Raw genomic sequence first — 27,516 nt, 5'->3', positions numbered from 1 at the left:
AAGTTTAAAACCACTGTGACTCACATGCCTTTTGTGTTAGTTCTTTTTGTTTTTGTTATGTATGGAGTGCTGTAACTATGAAAGTCAGCATTTGTCAGTATTCAAGGTAGGCCCTTATATATAAACTCATCCGCATATAATGAATGTTAGTATTTAAGTTTTCTGAATGGGTTTTCAGTGTGCTTGTGGAGGACTGTTTATTATTATTCGGATAGTCCTCTTCTGTAACAAATAAATAAAAGAAATTGTTTTAAGTGGAAGTGGTGAAGTCTCAAAATATTATTACATCTATTGTAAGAGAATGAAAATAGCCGAAGTTTGCCATCCTGGCAGCTGCTGAGATAAAAACATCTGTCATAATTGTAAGGGGGGGGGGGGATGTGAATCTCCAGCATTGGCCTAGATTTTCTCGTGTCTATGGCTAGATGTAGATTTCTCTTTTGACTTATTGTCGCAAACTGCATGTAATTTGTTGTATTTACATTTAACGTCAACTTGTTTGCATTAAACAAAGAGCGGAGGTACATCAGGTCTTTATTGGTAGTTTTATGCAGCAGTTGCTTTGGCAGAAAGAGTGGACATACATAAGGTGTTTATTGGTAGTTTTGTGCAGCAATTGCTTTGGCACGATTATCATCATCTGAGGACAGCATATGACTATGGCTGTAATATCTAGGGTGTGTACATCATTTATACAGGTAAGAAGTAGTGTGGACCAAGAATTCTGCCCTGTGGTAGTCCTATTTCTACTTTTTTTCCTACCTCGAGCTAAAGTGATTTTGTGATTTGAGTTAGGTGGCATCACTTCTACAATCTGTGTTCAGTTTCGTAGGGGTGATTCAAACCCTGTTTTGTCAGGCCCTTGAATACCTAGTGACTTCAATTTTTTTTTTAAAGGATGCCATGCTTGACAATATCATATGCTTTGGAGAGAACTAAATTAACTCCTGATATGCTATTGTTTTTTTCTAGATGTCTCATTATTTGTTCAGTATAGCACATTACTGCCATTTCTGTGATTTTACCTGCCTGAAAGCATTGCTGACTACTGGATAGTACCTTACGGTCTTTTAGATATTTTTTGATTTGGTATTTCATCAATTGAAACTCAGTTGGTAGAGCACTTGCCCGTGAAAGGCAAAGGTCCCGAGTTCGAGTCTTGGTCTGGCACACAGTTTTAATCTGCCACGAAGTTTCATGTCAGTGCACACTCTGCTGCAGAGTGAAAATTTCATTCTGGATTTCATCAATTTTTCCAATATTTTGGAGAGTGCCAGAAGGAATGATATTGGCTGATTGTTTCCTACCTTACAGAAGTCTTCATTTTTAAATAATGGCTCCACTTCCGATATTTTCAACCTTTTAAGAAATGCTCCTTCACTAAATGATAACTTGACAATTTTTTGTGGAGCAGTGACAACTATGAAAGATACCAGACCTTCACCTACTCTTGCTGACATTTTAAGTTTAAAGCTCTTTACAAGTTTTAACACTGTTGAATCTGCCTTTTGAACATTTCGGCCTTTTGGTTTTTTCTTCCCCATAAATTTCAAACTTGATGAAGCTATTAATGAAGTAATTATTTGTGTAATATGGATTTCTTTTAAATATTAATCTGTGATGCATGTTTGAGAATGATATCCTGTTATTCACAACTTTTCCCTGTTTTGGGCTTCAAAATTGCCAAAACAGTATTTGACTTGTTTTCCAGTTGTCCACTTAAGCTGTCATTAGTTGGAAATTTTGCCATAGAAATAATTTTTAATAGATGCTCATGTAATTCTTAACATAGTCTATCAGCTGTGGATTTGTGGATGTTTTCATTTTAAAAATTAGTCTTTTTGACTTCTACAAGAATTTTTAATGCCAGATGTGATCTGGGAACTTGTATACATGTTACCACAGGATCCAGTTTTTGATAGCTTCTTCGGAAAACATGTCTAAAAATCCCATGAAATTTGGAGAGCAGGAAATTGTATGCATCATCAGTATTTGTGTGCATTCATTGCTAAAGATATTTGCAATGTTTACACAATTTTTTGTAGAAAAATCTATTTCATACACCCTGTGCTTTTGTTTCTGTCAGTGACAATGAGGGAATTTTGAGGGCAAGAGCTCTTTGCTCTAATAACCTTAAATCACAAATTGTTCAATATAACTCAATAACTAGGTTTGTATGAATAAAGGTGTCATGACGAATCACAACAATTTACAAACTGTCTCTACAGCGCATGCACAGTTTTGTGATAGTTGTAATCGTCGTCACACCTCTGTCGAACCATATTTAGTGTGTTTTGTCTTTCAGCCACTTGTAGCATTAGTTTTGACCCCTTCATTCAGATTGCTCAGATGTTTTTGGTTTAAGTGCAGTACAAATTACGTATATTCTCATGCTGAGCAAAACATGTTTCAAGGATTTATTCTCATTGTTAAGTGCAATATTTACGTACATATCTTTTGTAATGTTACACAAAAAACAATGTTAGTGATAGTTTGCATGTGTGTGGTTTTCTACATTACTGAGGAAGCACAGTACCGGTTAATCTCAAAAAGACAACTATAGTTCAAGAGATGCAGAAAAACACACATGTAAACACCACACAAAATGCTTACATAAATATATGTGCACTCGATATCGAGAAAAAATTCTCAAAATGCACTTTGCTGAGCATGAAAAAATATGTAACTGATGCAGTGTTGCATTATTTAAATAATAAATGACAGCTGCAGGCATTCCAAAAACATCGATAGTGACATATGAAATTGAGTCAAATGTTTCTGCTTCCCAGTTATCAGTTCCCATTATATCAGTGGTTTTTGTTAGATAATAAACCATTATTAGATAATAAACTAGTCCCCGACATGAGTATTTTGATGCCTATTATGTGCACATACATAAAATGCGAGGGGTTATACTATACATAAATTTACAGCTTAAAATGTTATTCCCCACATTTTACATTTTTCTGCATTTTACACAATTTTTTTTGAAGTGCCTTGAAAAGTGTAAAAGTGGGGTTTCACTGTATTTCTATTTGTGTAGCTGCTAAATTTGAAAATATATTATCTGTAAGATTATTTGTGTTATTTGTTGTTCTTGTATAGTCAAACTATGTACTTTGTATCATTTTCATGGAATGTTTCACACTGTACTATGAAAAATGTTATTAAGTCATATTTAGTATGAAAATAGTAGAGGTGTTGAGTCATTAACAGGCACATAAATATACATTGTTCTTCATTTTAGTGTTGGTAACTACAGTTTATTTTTTTTCCCAACAGAATCTTCTGCGAACTCAAAATAACAAGACATATTATAACTTGGTGTCAGAAACACTGATGTTTCTGGATTGCATCTGCGGCTCTACAACTGGAGGACTGGGTTTGCTTGGACTATACATAAATGAGAATAATGTTCATCTCATCAACCAGACCTTAGAGACTTTGACAGAATATTGCCAAGGTCCATGCCATGACAACCAGAATTGTATTGCAACTCATGAATCAAATGGTCTTGATATCATTACGGCACTCATACTAAATGATATAAATCCTCTTGGAAAAACAAGAATGGATCTTGTCTTGGAGCTGAAAAATAATGCCTCAAAATTACTCTTAGCAATCATGGAAAGTAGAGGAGATAGTGAAAATGCTGATCGGATCCTGTACAACATGAATCCAAAGCAGCTGGTGAGTTGATTCCTTTTATTTTTTTCCACAGCAATGCCATTGTATTAAGTTGTAACATTTATTTGTTTTTGGGTGGTTGAGAACATCGCCAATAGCATTTCAAATAACCACTAAAGGTAGGGTTTCCATAATCCAAGAATCAAAACCAAGGAAATAGTCCAAGCATTGTCACCATCAGCAAAGGAGTTGTAATTACTGAAGGAAATTAGTCCAGGCATTAATGCTGTCAGCAAAGGAGTTGTCATTAATGAAGAAAATTAAATTAAGTTCACATTAACTAACTTTTTAATTGAAACATTAAACCCAGATTACTAAAAAGACATAATTGTGTTGCTGCAGTTGAGATATATTTTACACCGAGCTTTGTACAAGTTATATTTCTCTGAGCATTGAACAGAAAACATGAACGTGCTCAGATTCTGAATGAGTCTGCAAAAATGAATGCAACTTATATTTTTTATGTTATACTGAATTTGGAGCATCGCATTGACTGAAGTTAAAGCCATCCTGTTCCTTTCTTCTGTCCATTGTGTGCTCACTATAGAAAATACTTTCACCCCATTAGCATTATGCCCTGGAATGGAAAAATAGTGTAGCACAATCCCAAGTAGTTCTGAAAATTGCTCGTCAGAAAAAAAATCTTCAAAAGATTTTACCCACTTTTTATGAGGTATAATCTCCAAGTTCTGATTCTTGGTGTCTCCCAGAAAACATTCAAGATTTACTACCAGATCAAACAGCAATCTCTCATGCATTTTACAAGTTTCTTGCGTCCAGTTCATTGAACATTCTGTACTTTTCCAATCAGATACAGTCTTCAACAGTATCCATTCAAAATGTTTTAAGTTGACATAAAGGCTGGCTCTATTTCATGAGGCAATCTATAAGTGTCTGATAAATTGCCTTGACTTCCTCGTCAAATTCTAACAGTTGATACTGTGTCAGATCTCACATAAATTCTTTTACTTTAGAAGCCATGAAGTTAAATGTTTTCTCGCCTCTAAAACATGCACAATGCCCTTAAGCTGCAACCTAAACTCACTCACAGATATATCATATTTCTTAATGCTTGTAATTGTCTTTTGAAATGGACTCATATAAGTATGCAGGACGTGTAAGTAAATTTTTCCAGAAGATTAAGGAAAATAGATCTGAGGAGACTTGGACACATAACAAGAAATAGAAAGTATGGTTTTAGAGCCTCAAACATGTACATGAACCTTTCACTTGTAGGATGTAAACTCACCCACCTAGTTTTTACATGCCTGAGTAAATCTTTGTGTGTTATATGCAGTAAACTGAGTGAGGTGGCACAGTGGTTAGCACACTGGACTCGTATCCAGGAGGATGATGGTTCAAACCAGCTTCTTGCTATCCTGATTTAGGTTTTGCGTAATTTCTCTAAATCACTTCAGCCAAATGCCGGGATGGTTCCTTTGAAAGGACACGGATGATTTCTTTCCATACCCTTCTCCAATCTGAGCTTGTGCTCCATATCTAATGACCTCGTTGTCGATGGAATGTTAAACACTAATCTCCTCCTCCTCCTCCATGTGCAGTAAATCACAAAAATCTTTTAGTGCACCTACGTGAACATTATAAATTAAAAGGTAGTTATACACTTTGGTAATAATACTTTGAATCTCTTGTGAAAGTATATCTGTCCCATCTTGGATTGCATTATGTAACAAGTGAATTGGGCAGTTTACCTGTACTGTAGACCAGTTTAGTTTGTGTTCATGTTTTCTGACTATATTGTTTCCTCTTTTCTTCCAACACTTCCAAATTTAGTATTATCGACACCAAAAACTCATCCTTTGTCACTAAGGCTGAATTCAGAAATCACTTTATGTACACAGTGTACTGGAGGTTTTGTTGTCGCACTCATTTAAATATAGTAAATTACCCTGAACAAATCCTGTGATACCAAAATATTGGGCCAGAACAGGAAACATTATTACATGGTTGTTATTATTGCCACCTGTACTGATCCCAACATAATTCACTTTTGATGGCCTATGTTGTTGTTGTTGTTGTTGTTGTTGTCTTCAGTCCTGAGACTGGTTTGATGCAGCTCTCCATGCTACTCTATCCTGTGCAAACTGCTTCATCTCCCAGTACCTACTGCAACCTACATCCTTCTGAATCTGCTTAGTGTACTCATCTCTCGGTCTCCCTCTACGATTTTTACCCTCCACGCTGCCTTCCAATGCTAAATTTGTGATCCCTTGATGCCTCAAAACATGTCCTACCAACCGATCCCTTCTTCTAGTCAAGTTGTGCCACAAACTTCTCTTCTCCCCAATCCTATTCAATACCTCCTTATTAGTTACGTGATATATCCACCTTATCTTCAGTATTCTTCTGTAGCACCACATTTCGAAAGCTTCTATTCTCTTCTTGTCCAAAATAGTTATCGTCCATGTTTCACTTCCATACATGGCTACACTCCAAACAAATACTTTCAGAAACGACTTCCTGATACATAAATCTATATTCGATGTTAACAAATTTCTCTTCTTCAGAAACGCTTTCCTTGCCATTGCCAGTCTACATTTTATATCCTCTCTACTTCGACCATCATCAGTTATTTTACTTCCTAAATAGCAAAACTCCTTTACTACTTTAAGTGTCTCATTTCCTAATCTAATTCCCTCAGCATCACCCGATTTAATTTGACTACATTCCATTATCCTCGTTTTGCTTTTGTTAATGTTCATCTTATATCCTCCTTTCAAGACACTGTCCATTCCGTTCAACTGCTCTTCCAAGTCCTTTGCCGTCTCTGACAGAATTACAATGTCATCGGCGAACCTCAAAGTTTTTACTTCGTCTCCATGAACTTTAATACCTACTCCAAATTTTTCTTTTGTTTCCTTTACTGCTTGCTCAATATACAGATTGAACAACATCGGGGAGAGGCTACAACCCTGTCTCACTCCTTTCCCAACCACTGCTTCCCTTTCATGCCCCTCGACTCTTATGACTACCATCTGGTTTCTGTACAAATTATAAATAGCCTTTCGCTCCCTGTATTTTACCCCTGCCACCTTTAGAATTTGAAAAAGAGTATTCCAGTCAACATTGTCAAAAGCTTTCTCTAAGTCTACAAATGCTAGAAACGTAGGTTTGCCTTTTCTTAATCTTTCTTCTAAGATAAGTCGTAAGGTCAGTATTGCCTCACGTGTTCCAACATTTCGACGGAATCCAAACTGATCCTCCCCGAGGTCTGCATCTACCAGTTTTTCCATTCGTCTGTAAAGAATTCGCAATAGTATTTTGCAGCCGTGGCTTATTAAACTGATAGTTCCGTAATTTTCACATCTGTCAGCACCTGCTTTCTTTGGGATTGGAATTATTATATTCTTCTTGAAGTCTGAGGGTATTTCGCCTGTCTCATACATCTTGCTCACCAGCTGGTAGAGTTTTGACAGGACTGGTTGTCCCAAGGCCGTCAGTAGTTCTAATGGAATGTTGTCTACTCCGGGGGCCTTGTTTCGACTCAGGTCTTTCAGTGCTCTGTCAAACTCTTCGCGCAGTATCGTATCATTTCGTCTTCATCTACATCCTCTTCCCTTTCCATAATATTGTCCTCAAGTACCTCGCCCTTGTATAAACCTTCTATATACTCCTTCCACCTTTCTGCCTTCCCTTCTTTGCTTAGAACTGGGCTGCCATCTGAGCTCTTGATATTCATACACGTGGTTCTCTTCTCTCCAAAGGTCTCTCTAATTTTCCTGTAGGCAGTATCTATCTTACCCCTAGTGAGATAAGCTTCTACATCCTTACATTTGTCCTCTAGCCATCCCTGCTTAGCCGTTTTGCACTTTCTGTCGATCTCGTTTTTGAGACGTTTGTATTCCTTTTTGCCTGCTTCATTTACTGCGTTTTTATATTTTCTCCTTTCATCAATTAAATTCAATATTTCTTCTGTTACCCAAGGATTTCTAGCAGCCCTCGTCTTTGTACCTACTTTATCCTCTGCTGCCTTCACTACTACATCCCTCAGAGCTACCCATTCTTCTTCTACTGTATTTCTTTCCCCTATTCCTGTCAATTGTTCCCTTATGCTCTCTGTGAAACTCTGTACAACCTCTGGTTCTTTCAGTTTATCCAGGTCCCATCTCCTTAATTTCCCACATTTTTGCAGTTTCTTCAGTTTTAATCTACAGGTCATAACCAATAGATTGTGGTCAGAGTCCACATCTGCCCCTGGAAATTTCTTACAACTTAAAACCTGGTTCCTAAATCTCTGTCTTACCATTATATAATCTATCTGATACCTTTTAGTATCTCCAGGGTTCTTCCACGTATACAACCTTCTTTCATGATTCTTAAACCAAGTGTTAGCTATGATTAAGTTGTGCTCTGTGCAAAATTCTACTAGGCGGCTTCCTCTTTCATTTCTTAGCCCCAATCCATATTCACCTACTATGTTTCCTTCTCTCCCTTTTCCCACACTCGAATTCCAGTCACCCATTACTATTAAATTTTCGTCTCCCTTCACTATCTGAATAATTTCTTTTATTTCATCGTACATTTCTTCAATTTCTTCATCATCTGCAGAGCTAGTTGGCATATAAACTTGTACTACTGTAGTAGGTGTGGGCTTCGTATCTATCTTGGCCACAATAATGCGTTCACTATGCTGTTTGTAGTAGCTTACCCGCATTCCTATTTTCCTATTCATTATTAAACCTACTCCTGCATTACCCCTATTTGATTTTGTGTTTATAACCCTGTGTTCACCTGACCAGAAGTCTTGTTCCTCCTGCCACCAAACTTCACTAATTCCCACTATATCTAACTTTAACCTATGCATTTCCCTTTTTAAATTTTCTAACCTACCTGCCCGATTAAGGGATCTGACATTCCACGCTCCGATCCGTAGGACGCCAGTTTTCTTTCTCCTGATAACGACATCCTCCTGAGTAGTCCCCGCCCGGAGATCCGAATGGGGGACTATTTTACCTCCGGAATATTTTACCCAAGAGGATGCCATCATCATTTAATCATACAGTAAAGCTGCATGTCCTCGGGAAAAATTACGGCTGTAGTTTCCCCTTGCTTTCAGCCGTTCGCAGTACCAGCACAGCAAGGCCGTTTTGGTTAATGTTGCAAGGCCAGATCAGTCAATCATCCAGACTGTTGCCCCTGCAACTACTGAAAAGGCTGCTGCCCCTCTTCAGGAACCACACGTTTGTCTGGCCTCTCAACAGATACCCCTCCGTTGTGGTTGCACCTACGGTACGGCCATCTGTATCGCTGAGGCACGCAAGCCTCCCCACCAACGGCAAGGTCGATGGTTCATGGGGGGGGGGGGGGGGGGGGGGTGATGGCCTATGTCATACATTATATTTTATGAAAGGTGATATAATATAATTAACAATTGCTTCAGAGTTACTTTTTTTACTCAAAAACTGAACAGCTACCTTTGAATCATTAAAAATCATATAAATGATTTTTGTTGTGCATGAAGAAGAATTCTAGGAATAGTGGTGTTTCACAGCATGAAATGCAAGTGTGTGTTCTGCTGTAAGAACCTTATTTGATTCTCTTTGATTACCACTAAAGAAACTGGTCAACTGTTTTGAAGTTGAAGCTGAATGCGCAGCTCTTATATGTTTCTTGCTTGTAAAATGGTCATTCAGAACTCATTTCCCAACCATCGGTGATTGAAATGTAACAACTGTAATGAAGTAATTGAGACTTAACCTTAGACATGCTAATTAATGTTTTTAGGCCACATTGACAGTTATTATGTTGCATTTAAGTTATGTACACTATCAGTATCAGGGTGGGTCATACCGTTTCTAGCCTAACAAATAAAGAATGACAGAAATTTCATAATACCAATTTATTTTTCAATATATTACCCATGCACACTAACACACTTGTGGGCATGCTCGGATAACTTTGGCAAACCATTCATATAAAAGGTATTTGATTTCAAGTCTAACTAAGCATTCACAGCATCAATCACTGTGTCATCATTGTCAAATCGTATTCCTTTGAGGTCTTTTTTCAGGTTTGGGAAAAGAAAAAAGTTTGATGGAACCAAATCTGGAGAATATAGCAGATGATATAACAATTAAAAGCCACAATCACACACAGTTTCCAGTGTTGCAAGGGCTTTGTGCACTGGTGTGTTGTCCTGATGCAAAAGAACTCCGCATACCAATTTTTCATGCTTTTTTTACAATGCAGGAGGGTGCAATAGTATGATGCATTGATAAGTTATGTCCTTCTGCAAGTAATCCATCATAATTTCCCCTTCTGCATCCCAGAAGACTGATGCCACCACCTTACTGGCTGATTTTTGCATCCAGAATGCTTTTGGGGTAGGGGATGAAGGGTATTTCTATTATTGTGACTGTCGTTTTGTCTCATGATGAAAATGGCGAATCCATGTTTCGTCCATTGTCACATACCTTGCAAGAAAGCCGTCTTCATCTGCTGCAAATTGGCGGATGATTTCTTCACAACATTGCACACAGTCCTGTTTCTGATCTGCATTCAAGTCTGTCAGGATCCACCAAGATGAAACTTTCCGCATTCCTGAAATATCCACAACGTCATGAGCAGGCCCATGGAAGATTCAAAATGTGGTTTCAATGTGCTGCAACATTGTTCAACAACCCTGTGAAATCATATCATGAAATTCAGTTATTATTTCATCAATGGCAATGGTGACAGGCCTTCCGCTCCTTTACGCATCTTCCACAGTCGTTCTTCCATGCTTGAAATTGGACATGAAGTTTTTCAATGTTGCACAAGACTGAGCACTGTCCTTAAGTGTATTCCGCACGTCCTCCGCAATGTCCTTTGGTGTCATTCCCATCAAATGAAGATATTCAATCACCGCACAGTTCTTGAGTCTCTCAATATTCGCCATTTTGCTTACACTATGGTATACAACACATCCTAGAAGCAAAACTAACGAAGCTGGAGCTGCTAAATTTGACTTGCATACCCTAAAAGGATCATTATAAAAGTAGATGGTGGTGTTTGTGCGAGACATTACCGTAACTATCGTGGACCAGAAACTTTTCGACCATCGCTTGTACAACAGTAGGTTTAGGTTAGTCTTTGAATGATTTCAATTTCTTCGATTATTTAATAGTAACTCAAATAGTTGTGTGAATAGGAATCATAAAAGCATGCAAGAACAGTGAAGTACAAGCAGCAAAGGGCCCAAACAGTTTACCTTGGAGGTTAGCCTCAACACTGAATTTCCAATGTTGTAAAATTGTTTCTATGCTGATTATAATAGAAAACTTTGTAATTAAATGTTGCTTGTTAATTTCAATGGATATGAAAATAAATTGTGCTTTATAGTATATGCACTGAAGTTACTACTCACATTCTTTACAAAAATCCTCATTTTCATTTCTTCCATCTTCCACGCTGAGAAACTGATACGTATATTCTTCTCAGAAGTGAACTTTTTGTTGTGACTGCAATTTGATTTTAAAGTTCCATCTAATGATGTCACAAGTAATGGTAGATTTTGTTAAAATTTTGAATTACTCTCCAAGCAGCTGAATATTAACCTCATACAAACTACAGAACAAGAGTCAGAAACACGAGGAAGGCACCAGAAACATTGGATCTGGAAACTAAAAAATTCCCAGATAATCAATTATTGGACTGCTTCCGTTGTGACTGTTAGTGCAAGATCGGCTGTATACCTATGGTCATGATCACATATAATAAACACTCACTACTTTCACGGCCTTTTATCTTTTCATTCAGGACATTCATCTTCTAACATAAAAACATGGATTGTCTGCAAAATCTGTGGTGTGTGGCAGCTCTAACTAGGGAAAAAATTACCTGTGAGTTTTCTGTGTGGCATTTCCAGCACTTTTAATTGTCACACACCACACAATTAATCTAGTGAAAACTGTACATCTGCCTGTCCAAAGAAGTAGCAGTAAATACTGAATCTACTAACACTCACTGTTTCCTTTGACTTATGATGTCATCGAAACAATAGTCATTAAACTGTATATGCATAAAATATGTGTAAATGACTAGTGGTGGTATGTGGTACCCTCCGCCATACAATGTACGGTGGCTTGTGGAGTACATATCTAGATGTACTTGCCATAAAAAGAATTAAGTTATTTTCATGGCTTCATATTCATTGTGTTTGACAACTTGGATACCAACTGTCATGTTTTTGCCTCTCTTGGACCTCAGGCTAAGAAGTAGATCAGGTTGCACCACAACTAATTAGTTTCCAGCTGCCACCTGCGACTGACAAGCAGAGCAATGAGTTATGTATTCAGCTTTCTGTGTGTTTCTTCATAGTTTAATGCTTGAATTCTATGCTGTGTTTGTATTTGAGAAGTGTAACCTTGTGTTTTGGTAACTGTAATGTCTAGAGTCGTGCAGTCTATAGCAGAGTTGTTATTTCTTTTGGTTGGCCAGCTGCACTCCATTGGTAACAAGTCAGGAAGGTAGAAAGTTACATGTTTTTATAGTTAATTCTCAAGTTAGTAATAGGGTGGATAGGATGTGTGTTTGCTGTGTGTTGGTACAGGAGTAGCTGACCACAATTGGGGAACAGCTGAAGATGCATTTGGCCACAGTCAGCTGTCTTATGACTGCTGCCTTGGGATGTAGCAGTGGTGGAGAACATGGCACGTTGCACAGGACAATTCAGGCTCCGATTGTTTTTCCCACAGAGTCTGCTGCCATGTCATCTTACAGTGTAACTAACACGATGGATTGCCCTCACTGCAGAGTGAGTGGTGGGTGTTAATGCATTTGTGTCACTTGAGGTGGAGAGTCAATGTGGAGGCTGGCCGTCTGGCCTCATCCATTCATCCTGCAAGTGGACAGGTTGCTTCTCCTTCAGCCTGATCCATGCAGGCACACAGGAGAGGAGTTTGCTAGTTTTTGGGAGCTCCAGTGTTAGATGTGTTAAGGAGCCCCTTAGGGAAATAGCATCCAGGGCTGGAAAGAAATCCATTTTGCACTTGATATGTCTGCTCAGGGGCCTCATCCAAGTTGTGGAATAGACTCTACCTGCAGCTGTCAGTCGTGCAGGATGCAGTTGGAAGAAAGCTGTCTGTGGCTCACATTGGTTCCGAGGCCATCTTCATTTCATAGAGGCACACAAGTGGCTGGCAGAAGTGGGAAAGACTGCTGGGCTCATATGTGGGTTGCAAGCAGAACTCAAAATTTACAACATCTTTTCCAGAATTGATTGGTATCTTTTGGTTTGGAGCCAAGAAGGGTCCACAACCAAAGGCTCCTTTGATTCTGTGAAGGTCTTGGCTGGATATTTCTTGACCTGCATTATGGGCTGGAACATTGTAGGACACAGCTTGACTGGTCAGGGATGCACTACACAAAAAATACAGCTATTCGGCTAGCAGAGTACTTATGGAGTGCACATGGGTTTTTTCTCTTTTTTTTTTCTCTCTCTCTCTTTTTTTTTTTTTTTTTTTTTTTTTTTTTTTTTTTTTTTTTTTTTTAGGCTATGTGGTAATTTGAGATCCTCTGATTAAAGCTTCCCAATCTATACACAGAGAACAAAATCAGACCGTGTACCAAGTAAAGACACTTCTACTGTCAAAATTTTAACAGTAAATTGTCAAAGTATTTGTAACAAAGTTCCTGAATTTACTACACTCTAGGGAAGATGTTGCACTCAATTTATTCTTGGAACTGAGAACTGGTTGAAACCTGAAGTACAAAGCTCTGAAATATTTAGCAAGGCATGGAACATATATATATATAAAAAAAAAGACATATTATCTACCATAGGAGAGGGAGTGTTCATTGCAGTCAACAAAAATATTGGGTCTATTGAGGTCAAAATTGAGTCTGACTATGAAGTTACCTGGCTGCCTGTTGCAGGTATAGGTGAACTCAGATTAATTATCAGCTGTTTTTAGTGCCCATCCAATCCCGCCATGACAGTTTTAGAATCATTCAAAGAAAGTCTACACTCAGTAGTGCGGAAATACCCAGATCATAGAATATTAGTCTTAATTTACCGAATATAGACTGGAGTGTCTGTGAATTATTGCCAGTGGTACAAACAGGCAGTCTTCTGAAGTACTTTTGAACACATTTTTTTGAAAACTGTCTTGAGCAGCTGGTTCGACAGCCCTCGCTCAATGGAAATATCTTAGACCTTGTATTGTCAAATAGGCCTGACCTTTTCAATGGTATGTAGAGACAGGAATTAGTGATTATGATGTCATCATAGTGACTATGGTTAATAAAGTTAATAAATCAATCGAGAAGGCTAGTAGAATGTTCATGCTAGAAAGAGCAGATAAGCAGTTGTTAGCATCTCACTTACAAAATGAATGGACATCATTCAGTTATGGTATGATGGGCATAGGGTAATTATGGGCAAAGTTTAAACAGACTGTAAATTGTATATATGTGCAAGTAATTGAATTAAAAACATAAAAGACCCACCATGGCGTAATAACAAAATTCAGAAATTGCTGAGGAAGCAGCGACAGTTCAAGAAAGAAATTGCAAATGTTGATAGGCAAAAGTTAGTAGAAACTTGTGTGTCCATTAGGAGAACAATACATGAAGCATACAGCAACTTCCACCATTCTACCTTAGTGAAAGGTCTTGCTAAGAATTCGAGAAAATTCTGGTCCTACATAAAATCACTAAGCGATGAAAGGCTTCTATCCAGTAACTCGTTGACCAGTCTAGAGCACTCGTTGACCAGTCTAGAGTGGCAATAGAAGATAACAAAAGGAAAACCAAAGTTTTAAATCTCACATTTAAGAAACCATTCATGCAGTTGGATCATACAAACAGACCGTCATTTAACCATCATACATACTCCTGCAAGGAGGACATAGTAATAGGCATCCCTGTTGTAGAGAAGCAGCTGAATGATCTGGAAGCAATTGAGTTGCCAAGTCTGGGTGGAATCACAGATCGGTTTTACAGGGTGTACTCTACTGCATTGAGTTGCCAAGTCTAGGTGGAATCACAGATCGGTTTTACAGGGTGTACTCTACTGCATTGGCCCCTTACTTAGCTTGCATTTCTCATGGATCTCTCACCCAGCACAATGTGCCAAGTGGCTGGAAAAAGCGGAGGTGACTGCTATATATTAGAGAGGTAAAAGAACATACCCATAACATCATAGAGCAAGGCCCTTAACGTTGGGTTGCTGCAGAATTCTTGAACATATTCAAAGTCTGAATGGAATAAATTTTCTTGAGACCTATAATTAATTGCACCTGTCCAATGGTACCTCTTGACAATGGGAATTATGTGCACATTTTTTCAGTCACTATGTACGTTTTGTTACTTCAGCGACCAACTATAAACTGTTACTAGGAGGTGAGAATGTTTTTTCACTTAATCTGCGTTGAACCTCACAAGCATCTCATCCAGTCCAGTTGCCTTTCCACTGTTAAGCAGTTTTAGTTGATTTCCTATTCCACACTTTCTGTTGCTTATCTCAGTATCTACCATTTTGGCATTTGTACAATGATTGAAGTGAAGAATTGTATAACAGTCTTCTGCAATGAAATGATTTCAGGATACGGAGTTCAGTATCTCAGCCTTTTCTCTTTCATCTCCTGCTTCAGTGCCAGTGTGGTCACTGAGAGACTAAATAGGTGATTCTGATCTGTGTACTAACTATACAGAAGATCATAACTATTTGGATTCTAAGCCAGATCATTTGACAGAATTTTATGTTGAAATTCATTGAAAGCTCTTCACACACTGTGTGACCTCAGAAGGGCTGCCTTAAAAGAGTGGGTTGGGGTTGAGCAGCTATGTCTGTACCAGTTTGGCTACAAAATGCCATGGAGGATCCAGGCATATTAAAATACATGGAATGGAGCAACCAATAGCAGATTTGCCTTTCATATCTGTGCAAACAGGCTACATTTATTATCAGATGACATGGTAACAAATAATATAGGCGCAACTGATGATATCATACAATACAGCTTTACCAAAGACAAGGATGTTGTATAAATATCAAATGAAATTAATTATACACAGTCTTGAAGAGCATAAGTGCAAACCATCCATTATATACATTGACAAGGGCATTGAGTAATGTCTGCACAAATGTCAAGCATAACATGTGCTGTTGTATACAGGAAGTAGACCTAACCATTGACTGACTACAGTTACAGTGTCAATGCGCCGCTAATGGAACCATGACGTAAACTGATATTGCTAGATGGCAGCACTTCTGATGGCGTGTAAAATTGTAATGTTAATATAAAATGATAAAAGCTCAGTCAGTACTAATGTGCTAGAAGCTCAATTATAAAAACAGGATAATAATGCAAGACATTCCATTTATGATGATATCATATGGAACCACATTCTGTATGATTTGTTCATAATTTCAGTAGAGGGCATCATGTCTGATACAAAGTTAATGAAAATAATTATTTCATTTTTACCATCTCAGTTCTGCTGTAAACTGAACAGTAAAGCACAGTGCAATAGTGCAGATTTCATAAAACAAAGGTACTGTTACATGTCATCTTTATGTTTGCAATATACACAATACAGTTCATTGATAAAATTACATGCTTTCATTAAGAATTCCATTAAACAGAGAGAAATTTAAAAGAAAGAACAGTGAGATTGGGACTCTCATAGTTTCTACCTACTCACAAGTAAATCATTGAAAAAATCAAAGGACAATTTACAACAGCATGAAATCTGTTCATTTGATGTTAAGAATCTGTATAATAATGTACCAGCTGATGAAATATTAGAAATTATTCATAACAATTTTAGGCAATTTGGAAAAGTTGATCCCATGATCCAGATCTTTTAGTTATTTTACTTTTAATTAGAAAATGTATCACTAGAAATATGACCTTACAATGGGCTCATGTCTTCCAGGTATCCTATCAATAATTTTTATGAACTTTTTAGAGAACAAATTGTGTGATCATACACTGCAGTATGCAAAAAGATTACAGTGTGTTCCAGATAAGCCACTGACATTTTCATAATTTTTTCACAAGATGAAAATGACTTACAGGAGCTAGCAAATAATCTTAATTCCTTACTCATGAAATCGAAGTAGAGGATTCAGTTAATATTTTGGACATACAAATAACCAGAATAGGACATACTGTTAAAACTGAGATATATTATAAGCCAACGGCTACAAATGTGATTATATTGCATGATTCATGCCATCCACTATGTAAAATTTTGCATTTCTTACATAATTGTTTTATCGGCTAGCTAGGCTAGGTTGCTCTAAAGATGTGATTGAAGACAAAACTGTCTTGATTTTCAGGTCTGGGTAGATAATGTCTTTACTGAGGTGCCAATCAGGAGGATTAGAAGAAATATTTTAATAGAATGGGAAAGAAAGTAGTGGTTACCAAGAAAGTGGGAAAGTATAGTTTGTTGTCACACCATGGGCCCATGTCAGACGGGATAACAGATGTCTTCCACAAATATAATATTATAATTGGGTTTCAAATGAATAATAAATTGGGAAAATTGCTGTGACATAGCTTAAACCCCCTGCGGGGCGGGGGTTAGAATAAGCCCAAGGCATTCCTGCCTATCATAAGAGGTGACTAAAAGGAGTCTCACACCTTTCAGCCTTTATGTGATGGTCCCCTGTAGGGTTTGACATCCATTTTTCAAAATTTTCCCGAAGAGTGAGCCAATTGGAGAAGGGCACCTTACATGGTGTATAGTGTCCATCGTGCACTGAGATATTCAGCCCACTTTCTCATCGTGGTGTTGCAGTTCCGCTCATCGTCCATATCTCGAGCGAGTACACCTTTCCAGGTGCATTTTCCTCCATTCACAATGCAATGTCATTTTCTGCACCAACGATGACCTCATATCCAGCACAGTATCCAGTCCGTTGTGGTAGGGCTGCCATGTACGCTGTTGATTGTAGCCCCTGACTACACATGGATTGCTCTGCTGATGCCTGCACCGTTAACTCCCCAAGTATGCCAAGGAGTAAATGCCTGTCACCCTGTTTCATTGGGACTCCCGGCAATGGACATCCTACCAGGCGGCCTTTGCTGTAGCTAGGTGGCACCTGTGGGGAGTACCCCTGGTCGGAGTGGGTGGCATCAGGACAGATGACGAGTGATGGAGCATACTACATCATCACTTGCTGGTGATCAAATGCCAGCATTCTCTAAGCATTCCAAGTCTCATTACAATGCAAGGAAGTATGAACCTAAATCGTTCCCCTCTTTGGCCATGCCATGGGAGGAACATCAGGCTAAGGATGTCTGTGAATCTTATTCTCCCCAGTACCTCAAATGTACAAGAGCTGATGGGGACTCCTTTGTCTCGATGAAGCGTCAGTTATTTTTATAGAGCATTTAGAGGACAAGTTTGGGGAGGTGGAGGGCTTATCCAAAATGCATTCAGGGTCAGACTTGATAATAACGGCACCCTCTGTCGAGTCAGGGGCATTACTTGCTTGTGACAAGCTCGGGCATGTTTCCATTACCATCACACCTCATAAGAGCTTAAATATTGTCCAAGGTATTATATTCGACAGGGACCTCCTTTTGCAGTTTGATGACAAGCTGTGTGCCAACTTAGAGTGATGAAGGGTTCATTTCATCTGGTACGTCCATCGGGGTCCGGGGGAAAATCAGGTTGCCACCAGTGCCTTCATCTTGGCCTTCGAGGGTGACATATTACCCAAGAAGGTCAAGGTGATAGTCTACCGCTGTGATGTCAAGCCATATATCCCTCCCCCAATGCGGTGCTTTAAGTGCTGGATGTTCTGCCATATGTCTCCCACTGTACTTCCAGCACCACATGTTGAAATTGTGGACATCCATCCCATCCAAGTACTCCATGCGGCCCCCTCCCATCTGTGTCAACTGCATCATTCCCCTTGCTCACCAGACTGCTGGATTTTACAGCAAGAAAGGAAAATAATGAAATACAAGGCCCTGAAGTGACCCACCTACACTGAGACCAAGAGGAAATTTGAGCGCCTACATTCTGTGGCTATGACCTCCTCTTATGCCGCCGCTACAAGAACAGTTGTAGCCCCATCAGTTCTGCAGGTTTCAGTCGGCTACAGAAGACTACACCTGCCCCCTTGATGGTGGGGGGAGGCACTTCCCTCCCTGTTTCTCCTGCACCACCTACCTCGGAAGCACTGTCCTCTCAACCATCAGGGGGACACCAGTCCCCACTTCTCAGCCAGAGAAATGTAAGTATTCTGCAGCTCCTCTCGCTAAGAAGGGGTCCCTTTCGGTTACCCCCTTCCTAGATTTCTGTTAGTCAGAAAGATGACACTTGCCAGTGGCTGAAGTGCCCAAAAGCAGCTGGTCATAAGGCTTCACGATTACCCTCAGTCCCAGAGACTGAATCAGTGAAGCCCCACCTCCCAGAGAAACCCAAGGATCAGTGAGAGAAATCCAGAAAGAAGACCCCTAAGACCAAAGGAATTGCAGTGGCCCCCACACCACACTGTCTACCAAGTTCTGCATCTGAGGATGAGGTGAAGATTATATAGTGTCTTCTGAGGACTTAGATCTCGCCAGACCCTGAGACACAATGACTATAGCCTGTTCAGGAAATAAGTCAGTGGCAGCAGGTGACCCTGAGGTGTAGACTGCCTCATCATGTGTTTCATGCCTTTCCAGTCTCACGATCACATCATCCTCCAGTGGAATTGCCGCAATTTTCTCCACCAACTGGCTGAGCTATGGCAACTGTTATGCTTTACACCTGCTTTCTCCATTGCCCTCCAGGAAACCTGGTTCCTGGCAATGTGGACCCCGCCCTTCGTGGCTACAGGGGATATTACAAGAACCATAGCGAATATAATAGTGTGTGAAGTGGAGTTTGCATTTATATCCTGAACTCGATATTTAGTGAACCTGTGTTCCTTCAAACTACTCTTGAAGCTGTGGTTGGGAGGATACAGACGACACAGGAAATAACTGTCTGCTACGTATATCTCCCTCCAGATGGTGCAGTACCTTTGAACATATTGGCTGCATTGATTGATCAACTCCCTAAACCTTTCCTACTTTTGGGAGATTTTAATGCCCATAATCCCTTGTGAGATAGCACCATGCTTACTGGCCATAGCAGAGATGTCGAAAATTTAGTCTCAACTCGACCTCTGCTTCTTAAATACTGGGGCCGCTGCCACATTTTATTGTGTCTCGTGGTAGTTACTCCGCCACTGATTTGTCAATTTGCAGCCCAGGAATTTTCCCGACTATCCACTGTGACAGCACATGACGGCTTGTGTGGTAGTGACCACTTCCCCATCTTCCTGTCACTCCCCCTGCATCATGCCCATGGATGCCTACCCATATGGGCTTGGAACAAGGCAGACTGGGTAGCCTTCACCTCTGCTGTCACCGTTGAATCTCCCCCATGTGGTGCCATCGATGTAGTGATTGAGCAGGTCACTGCAACAATACTTTCTGCGGCGGAAAATGTGATCCCTCATTCTCTAGGATGCCCCTGGTGAAAGACAGTCCCTTGGTGGTCACCAGAAGTCGCTAAGGTAATTAAACAGCGGCAGCGAGCTCAACAGCAACATAAGCGGTACCCTTCCCTAGAGTACCTAATAGCCTTTAAGCAAAGTGTTTACCAATGTCTGCTTGTGACTGTGTATGTGCGCGCGAGTGTACACCTGTCCTTTTTTCCCCCTAAGGTAAGGCTTTCCGCTCCCGGGATAGGAATGACTCCTTACCGTCTCCCTTAAAACCCACATCCTTTCGTCTTTCCCTCTCTTTACCTCTTTCCTGATGAAGCAACTGTTGGTTGTGAAAGCTTGAATTTTGTGTGTATGTTTGTGTTTGTTTGTGTATCTATCAACCTGCCAGCACTTTCGTTTGGTAAGTCACATCATCTTATTTTTATATGACCTAGTAGATAGTGTCGGAAGTTCCATGCGGCTTTTCATGGATGATGCTGTAGTATACAGAAAAGTTGCAGCATTAGAAAATTGTAGTGAAATGCAGGAAGGTCTCCAGTGGATAGGCACTTGGTGCAGGGAGTGGCAACTCACCCTTAACATAGACAGGGTGTCTACGACCCAAGACAACTGGGAGATCCAGGAAAAACCCGGGAATTTTTTCATCCGGGAGAAAACCACTCATACAAGCGTCTGCTAACAGCAAAGTTTGTCGAAGGCTTTAGGAAGACTGTGCAGTGCTTCTTAACAACAAATTGACTCCAATGAGTGTGACGTGACAGTTTTTTACATTAGATTCATTTTAATGCAAGATCTTTTAATGTTTCACACGTACGAACATGCAGGCTTCCTGCGTCATCGTAGCTGTGCAATTGCAGTGACACCTTTTATCTGGCGCTCTGTGGCAACTGCTGAAACGTACCTTTGTAATAGGTCACAGGAAAATATAGCGAATATTGCTTTGAAAAGCGTTACTTTCAAAGTAAATTTCCTTTTATGTAAGATAAACTACATGTGAGAGTGTATGACAAATTTCGTAAATCACAGAGCTTTTGACTCTCATTTAAAAATCAACTCTTTGGGAACGACCATATGAAGAATTTCGAGCTCAGAAGATCAGACATTTACGTCGTTATTAAAAAATTTACTGGCACATTTACGTGATGTATGATGCGCAAAAAAGATCAACAATATATGTGGAAGCTTAGCTTCTCTTGCAGTTTATTAATCTTAGAGATCAATATTATATGTGATAGCTTTTCTTTTCTTGCAGCAACCATTGTACATTAATTTAAGCCATTAATTTTTCTTATTTGTGTGTTCGCGCTACTTAAAAGTGATCTTGCTATTGACTGACTACATCACGTGTCAAATGCTGTCATCAGCTGGCGAGATCAGGTGACATGAGCTGTAACTGGCTTACAAAAGCGCGTCGCAATCTGGATTTTAATGCTTCGTAAAGTAACATGCCGTGTTTGGTGGAATTCGAATTCATACCTTCGTAACACGGAAATGTGCAGTCTGTATGTTGCTGCACACCAAAGATCTTTCCAAAACGTGTTGTTTTCCCCTGAGTTTCTTTTTCTAAACTGACGGGAAATTCTACGCTGGTGTATAAAACCATAAACCATAAAAGGATTGATAAGTGCCTAGAAAAAGTATACTGTCACATAACACGGAAAAAGTGTATTTTCAACCGGTAAATTCGGGAAAAATCCGGGAATTATTTTTCCTTGTCCATGTAGACTCCCTGATAGACAAATGTAATGTATTGCAAATACATAGAAAGAAGGATCCTTTATTGTAGGATTATATGATAGCGGAACAAACACTGGTAGCAGTTACTTCTGTAAAATATCTGAGAGTATGCATGCAGAACGATTTGAAGTGGAATGATCATATAAAATTAATTGTTGGTAAGGCGGGTACCAGGTTGAAATTCATTGGTAGAGTCCTTAGAAAATGTAGTCCATCAACAAAGGAGGTGGTGTACAAAACACTCGTTCGTCCTATACTTGATTATTACTCATCAGTGTGGGATCCGTACCAGGTTGGGTTGACGGAGGAGATAGAGAAGATCCAAAGAAGAATGACACGTTTCGTCACAGGGTTATTTGGTAAGCGTGATAGTGTTATGGAGACGTTTAGCAAACTCCAGTGTCAGACTCTGCAAGAGAGGTGCTCTGCATCGCAGTGTAGCTTGCTGTCCAGGTTTCGAGAGGGTGCGTTTCTGGATGAGGTATCGAACATATTGCTTCCCCCTACTTATACTTCCGAGGAGATCACGAGTGTAAAATTAGAGAGATTCAAGGCTTTCCGGCAGTCGTTCTTCCCGCGAACCATACGCGACGGGAACAGGAAAGGGAGGTAATGACAGTGACATGTTAAGTGCCCTCCGCCACACACTGTTGGGTGGCTTGTGGAGTATAAATGTAGATGTATAGAATGATTGAAATAGAAATACATTTATTTGCAGTATATACATGTTCAGTATGAGTAACTTCGTATCCTGCAGTCTCTCTCTCTCTCTCTCTCTCTCTCTCTCTCTCTCTCCACTAGTACTGGTTTACAATATTCACAAGTACTCAGTGTAGCAGTAGTGTCATGCTAGGTTTCTAAAGTCTCACTGATGTTGTGCTAGGTTTAGCTCACTGCTCTGTCATCCATATGCTTAACGTGATCTGAGAGTTGTCTGAGGATAATCTGAGGCAGAGCTCTGATTGTGGCAGCTTAAAAAGCTGTGCTGACCAGTCAAAGTTGCAGGCAGTGAGGTTATACGAATTCGGCACCTGGTGAGCCCTCTACAGCAGTGGCTCATGGCAGTGGTCTTTGAATATTTCTTCTGTTGCAATGTGAGTGACGTTTGATGCGCTGGGTGCGATCAAAGAAGATACCGTCGATGCCACAGATTTATTGATATTAACAACAAACTGTTGCAGCTGTCTGTGAAAGCATTTCCTGTGATCAATTTCCATTTTTGCATATTGAGTTAACAAAGCACACATTTTTTAAATGTAACGTGGCTGTGCATCCCCATGTGAGATAGTTCGTGCCATGGCCAGATCGGTCTAAGGTTTGCTTTGTCTAGTGATACATATATTGTTTTCATTATCAGCTGCATTTTTTGGGTAAATTGTGTACTGTTTGTCTCTTTGTCAAATAAGTAACTATAATAATGTACACCAGGTTTAGAAGAAGGGAAAGATAAAACTGGATAAATCAATGGATGACCAACACTCAACTCTATCCAATAAAAACAACACATTGTATTTGGCCGTGCTTGACATTGCATAGAAGCCTCTTGCACGTTGTTTACTTGTAAGATCAGGCTGTCATCAAAAGCCTAGCAGGGGTTCCTTAGGCTGTTTGCTTTGATCCCAATCCTTAATCCAGTGTTTACAAGTAGAAATCTGGTCCATTTCCTGATGATTTTTTTTCCAGGACACAGCTAAATATTTTACATCAAGTACATTCTTCTTGCCTCACCCCTATGTTGATTGGGAAACTCTGAGAATTTTTCTCTAAACTTTGCTTTGGATTTGATGTTTTAGAGGGTGACTCGCACCAACCTGTTGAGTTTTTTTGTTGAGTCCTAGTTCTGTTAATATTCCAAAGAGAGTGATCTATCCACTGACTCGTATGCCTTTTGGAAGTCTACTTGGTGACTGATTTTGGTTAATTAGCCATCTAAAATTTCTGTGCCAAGGTGGCCAACAAGAAGTTGTTTACTTTTCACATTGATTGATTTGTAGTATAAGGAACTGCTTCATCAATGCTGCCACCTCTCTGTTAGCATTTTGGTCTGATGATGTTTACTTTACCAAAACTGGTCACCAACTATAAATAAAACTGACTTGGACTGTTTTAAAATCAGTCTTTAACACAAGCTAGGAGTCTCACCCTGCTGATGATTCTGTGACAGGAAAACAAGAAATGCAAGACATTGTATCGAAAGAAGTGGAAACCCGGTTCTGTCACTATAAAAAGGAGGGGGTATTTTGAACAGCATACCTTGATATATGACAGAATTTATCACACTACTATGAGTATGACACTTTTGACCCTCACTATATAAAAATAAAATTAAAACATTAAAAAAAATCTTCTAAAAGTTACTGCTCCTGATGGTGTGGAATTTTAGATCTTCCAGTGAGTCTGTGTCATTGGTTGAGTTAAGTGGATGACTAACACTGTGTGCCAACTACCTGAGTGGTAGGTCTCCATTTACCCTTTTTTTTTTTTTTTTTTTTTTTTTTTTTTTTGGCAGGTTTGGGGCATGGCTGCCAATCAAAATAACTTTCAAAAAGCAGCATTAGTGAGAGAGAACAGCTAATGCTGCTTCATAGATGACTTTGGGAGCTCTTAATTGATTATAAATTATTTTATGCTCACACACTTACAATTATAATACGCAGTATTGTTATTTGGGCAGCAGTGGGTTTGTACACACATCAGTGCATTGTTCATGTAATTTTTAATGATCATAGGCATCTCTGGTCAGCAGTCTTTGTTGGAAAGACTGCCGATTAAATTTGGAATTGAATACAAAAGAAAAATGTGGGTAAATATAATTGGGTACAGATTTACATCAAAGTATAAAAGAAAATATTTTTGCCTTTTTCATCTGATGTTTGCTGTAACGAAATATTATTGATGTTCTTATTAGTCCTCTGTATGTGTGAGAACTGTTTTAGATCACTCTTCAATCTTCAGTGAGCAACAAACAACACACAATTCAAGTACAAATTGAATATTTAGTGATAGTAGAATCAAGGCATGAGATCGACACACAATTTTTGGCCCTTTTTCTCCCTCAGAACATTCATATAGTTCCTCCATAATTGTGTGACTGACTTTAAATTCGTATTACAGGTGGAAGTGGCATGTCGTGCTTACCATCAAGAATCTCTGGATGAAGAAGATGATGATGATGGAGAAGATACATCAACTGAGGGTAGTGATGGTGTATCACCCAGAGAAGTATGTTTGATCATACTGATTAGCTTTTAGTTCATTGTATTTTACTATATTTCATCAAAGTTATGGTTTTCCATAACTTGGAAAGGCTGAATCTTTTACTTTATGAAACACATTTAATTTTCTGTAGATGTTCATCCTCTTTTTAATTTTCTTGTTTGTGTAGTTGAATGATAAAACACAAATGAAAGAAAGAGAACAGGCATGGTCTCTTTAGGTATCACATATGTAAATAGTTATGTAATAAGAAAGTATTTTAAGTCTCTCATATACATAAATTTAACAGTGCTAGGCTTAGGTAACTGCAAGTTTAAGTGAACTAGACAGCTTATGAAAATACAATAAGATTTTAAAAAGTAATGCTTCTATTTTCATATATAAATTGGGTAAATGACAAGTCATTGTCTTTAATTTTTTATATTTCTGGCATTCATTATTATTGTTGCAGGTGGGTCATAATATTTACATCCTCTGTCACCAACTTGCACAACATAATAAGGAACTCGCAGCTCTTCTGAAACCTCAAGATAGTAACAGTGATCCAAAGATGAATCAGGCTTTGGAATATTATGCTAATCACACATCACAGATAGAAGTATGTTGATGGTACACTGCATTATTAATTATTAATAGAAACAATTTGTAGTTTATTTGGTTTATTCTCTGTTTCAGTGATTATAAGTGGCATAAGTGTTACATTTTAGGGAGTGAACATGTGCCCTTATCCTCTGCATCACATTGTGTGGCAATAGATGGCCAGAGATGTCTTAATGATTTTGTCGTATGTCTACATGTGCATTTCTTTAGATGAACCCCTGTACTTTTCCTCCGTCAGTAGATTGGGGCAAAACTGGCTACGCAAATAGATCTCCTTATGATTGCAATATTCCTTCTGCTAGGTGGTATCAGATGGTTAGATCCTCAAGGAGCTCAGCACCTACATGCTGCATTCCAACTTTGTAAAGATGTGACCCTATCTCCTCAATACTTCCAGAGTCTCTAGGGACAACAGTGATATCTAATAGGCCAACAGCGTGCAGAAATACACAAAGGGCAAAGGCACCCTATGGCCAGGACCACTGTACTCATCCCTGGAATTCTACAGTAACTTGTCTGGTAAGCACCCAGTCTCAATTACGGAATCTGTTTTATAAGAGGAGGATAAAAATGCACTTAAATTGGTGAAGTGAATATCATTCAAATAAACTGGAAATGTCATTTACCTTCACAATGTCATTTGTAATGCTAGTTAAAACATTAGTTCAGTAAGTCAGTACACACAGTAATATGCAGCTAAGAGCTGCAAGCACTAAAGTCTACAATCAAAAGTGCACCAACCTTAAAATCTATGACCTGCTCCAAACTATCAACTGTCACCACCTAAAAGACTTACATAAAATAGATTGTCATTTTAGTAAACAGATGGACAAACAACTGCAGTGTGTCAAAGAAAGTGACTTTTATCACCATATCCACTTACGGGGAAACATGCCATAAACAGTAGCAACAGTCCTAAGAATACAAATACAAGTCAGTCATGTGACATAGCATTAGTCTTGTTTAATGGACCAAATAACAAATATCTTGTTGTATGTATCTTGGACAGTGAATTTTGATGTAAAATATCATCACATGTAGCAACAAATACTCCAACAATTCCATTCTTCCAAGGAGTGGGTAAGAACATAAGAAGAGCCAGCAGGATGCTCATCGATAAAATTTCTCCCATAACTGTGTAAAACAAATGGGTGTACTATTTATGTGGAGAAACAAAAAAATTTAGTAGAGGGTAGGTTCTTTAGTTGGTCTCTGAAGTGTTATGGTTCCCCCGTCACAAAGCATGTAGCCTTCACTAAACTGTGTGGGAAGAGAGCTGAAATTGGAGTGGTAAAATTCATAAATTGTGTTTTTTTTAACTCGTCATTTGTCCCTAACCATCAATTAACAAGCAGTTGCTGTATGTGAATAGTTGAGAAATGTTTGTGCCACCTCATGTATTCACAGATTACTCTCTCACAGACTTATAATTATTTTTACACCCAATTTTGAGGTCATTCTAGGATAGAATAATATTTATTTTAATACAGTCAAAAAAACAGATGTACATGTTCCACTGTGAGATGACATTACTTGAAAATTATAAAACCCCATCGAAACAAACAAAACAAACAAACAGCAATAGACCAGAACTAAGATCATTCTTACTACGACTGAACTCAGCACAACACCGCCTTTTGATCCAATTCCATTAGTGTAACATGGTTAAAAAGGAAACTGCCTCATCACATTGCTCCCGAGTCCTTTTTGCTGAAGTGTGGAATTTAATTTGGTGTTCCTTACTTTTGCACAGTTTTAGTGTTTTCTGTACTACTTCCAGTACTACAACTACCATGTATTAGTTACAGCTGGCTATTGGGGGACTTCTA

General features: G+C 38.9%; 1 protein-coding gene across 5 annotated transcripts in view; it reads left to right on the top strand.

The window, feature by feature from the left end:
- Positions 1-27,516, top strand: part of LOC126297631 (inositol 1,4,5-trisphosphate receptor) — a 353,953-nt gene that overhangs the window by 250,553 nt on the left and 75,884 nt on the right. For all 5 annotated transcript variants that reach the window (XM_049988649.1, XM_049988651.1, XM_049988652.1 and 2 more), the window contains 3 exons: positions 3,283-3,690; positions 24,986-25,093; positions 25,539-25,685. In XM_049988649.1, the coding sequence (XP_049844606.1) occupies positions 3,283-3,690; positions 24,986-25,093; positions 25,539-25,685 (663 nt within the window). The remainder of the gene's footprint in view (positions 1-3,282; positions 3,691-24,985; positions 25,094-25,538; positions 25,686-27,516) is intronic.

The sequence above is a fragment of the Schistocerca gregaria genome, chromosome X (assembly GCF_023897955.1).
Source record: "Schistocerca gregaria isolate iqSchGreg1 chromosome X, iqSchGreg1.2, whole genome shotgun sequence".
NCBI classification, from domain to species: Eukaryota; Metazoa; Arthropoda; class Insecta; order Orthoptera; family Acrididae; genus Schistocerca; species Schistocerca gregaria.
Note: the sequence above shows the minus strand (reverse complement) of the source record. Positions and strands in the feature narration are given on the sequence as shown.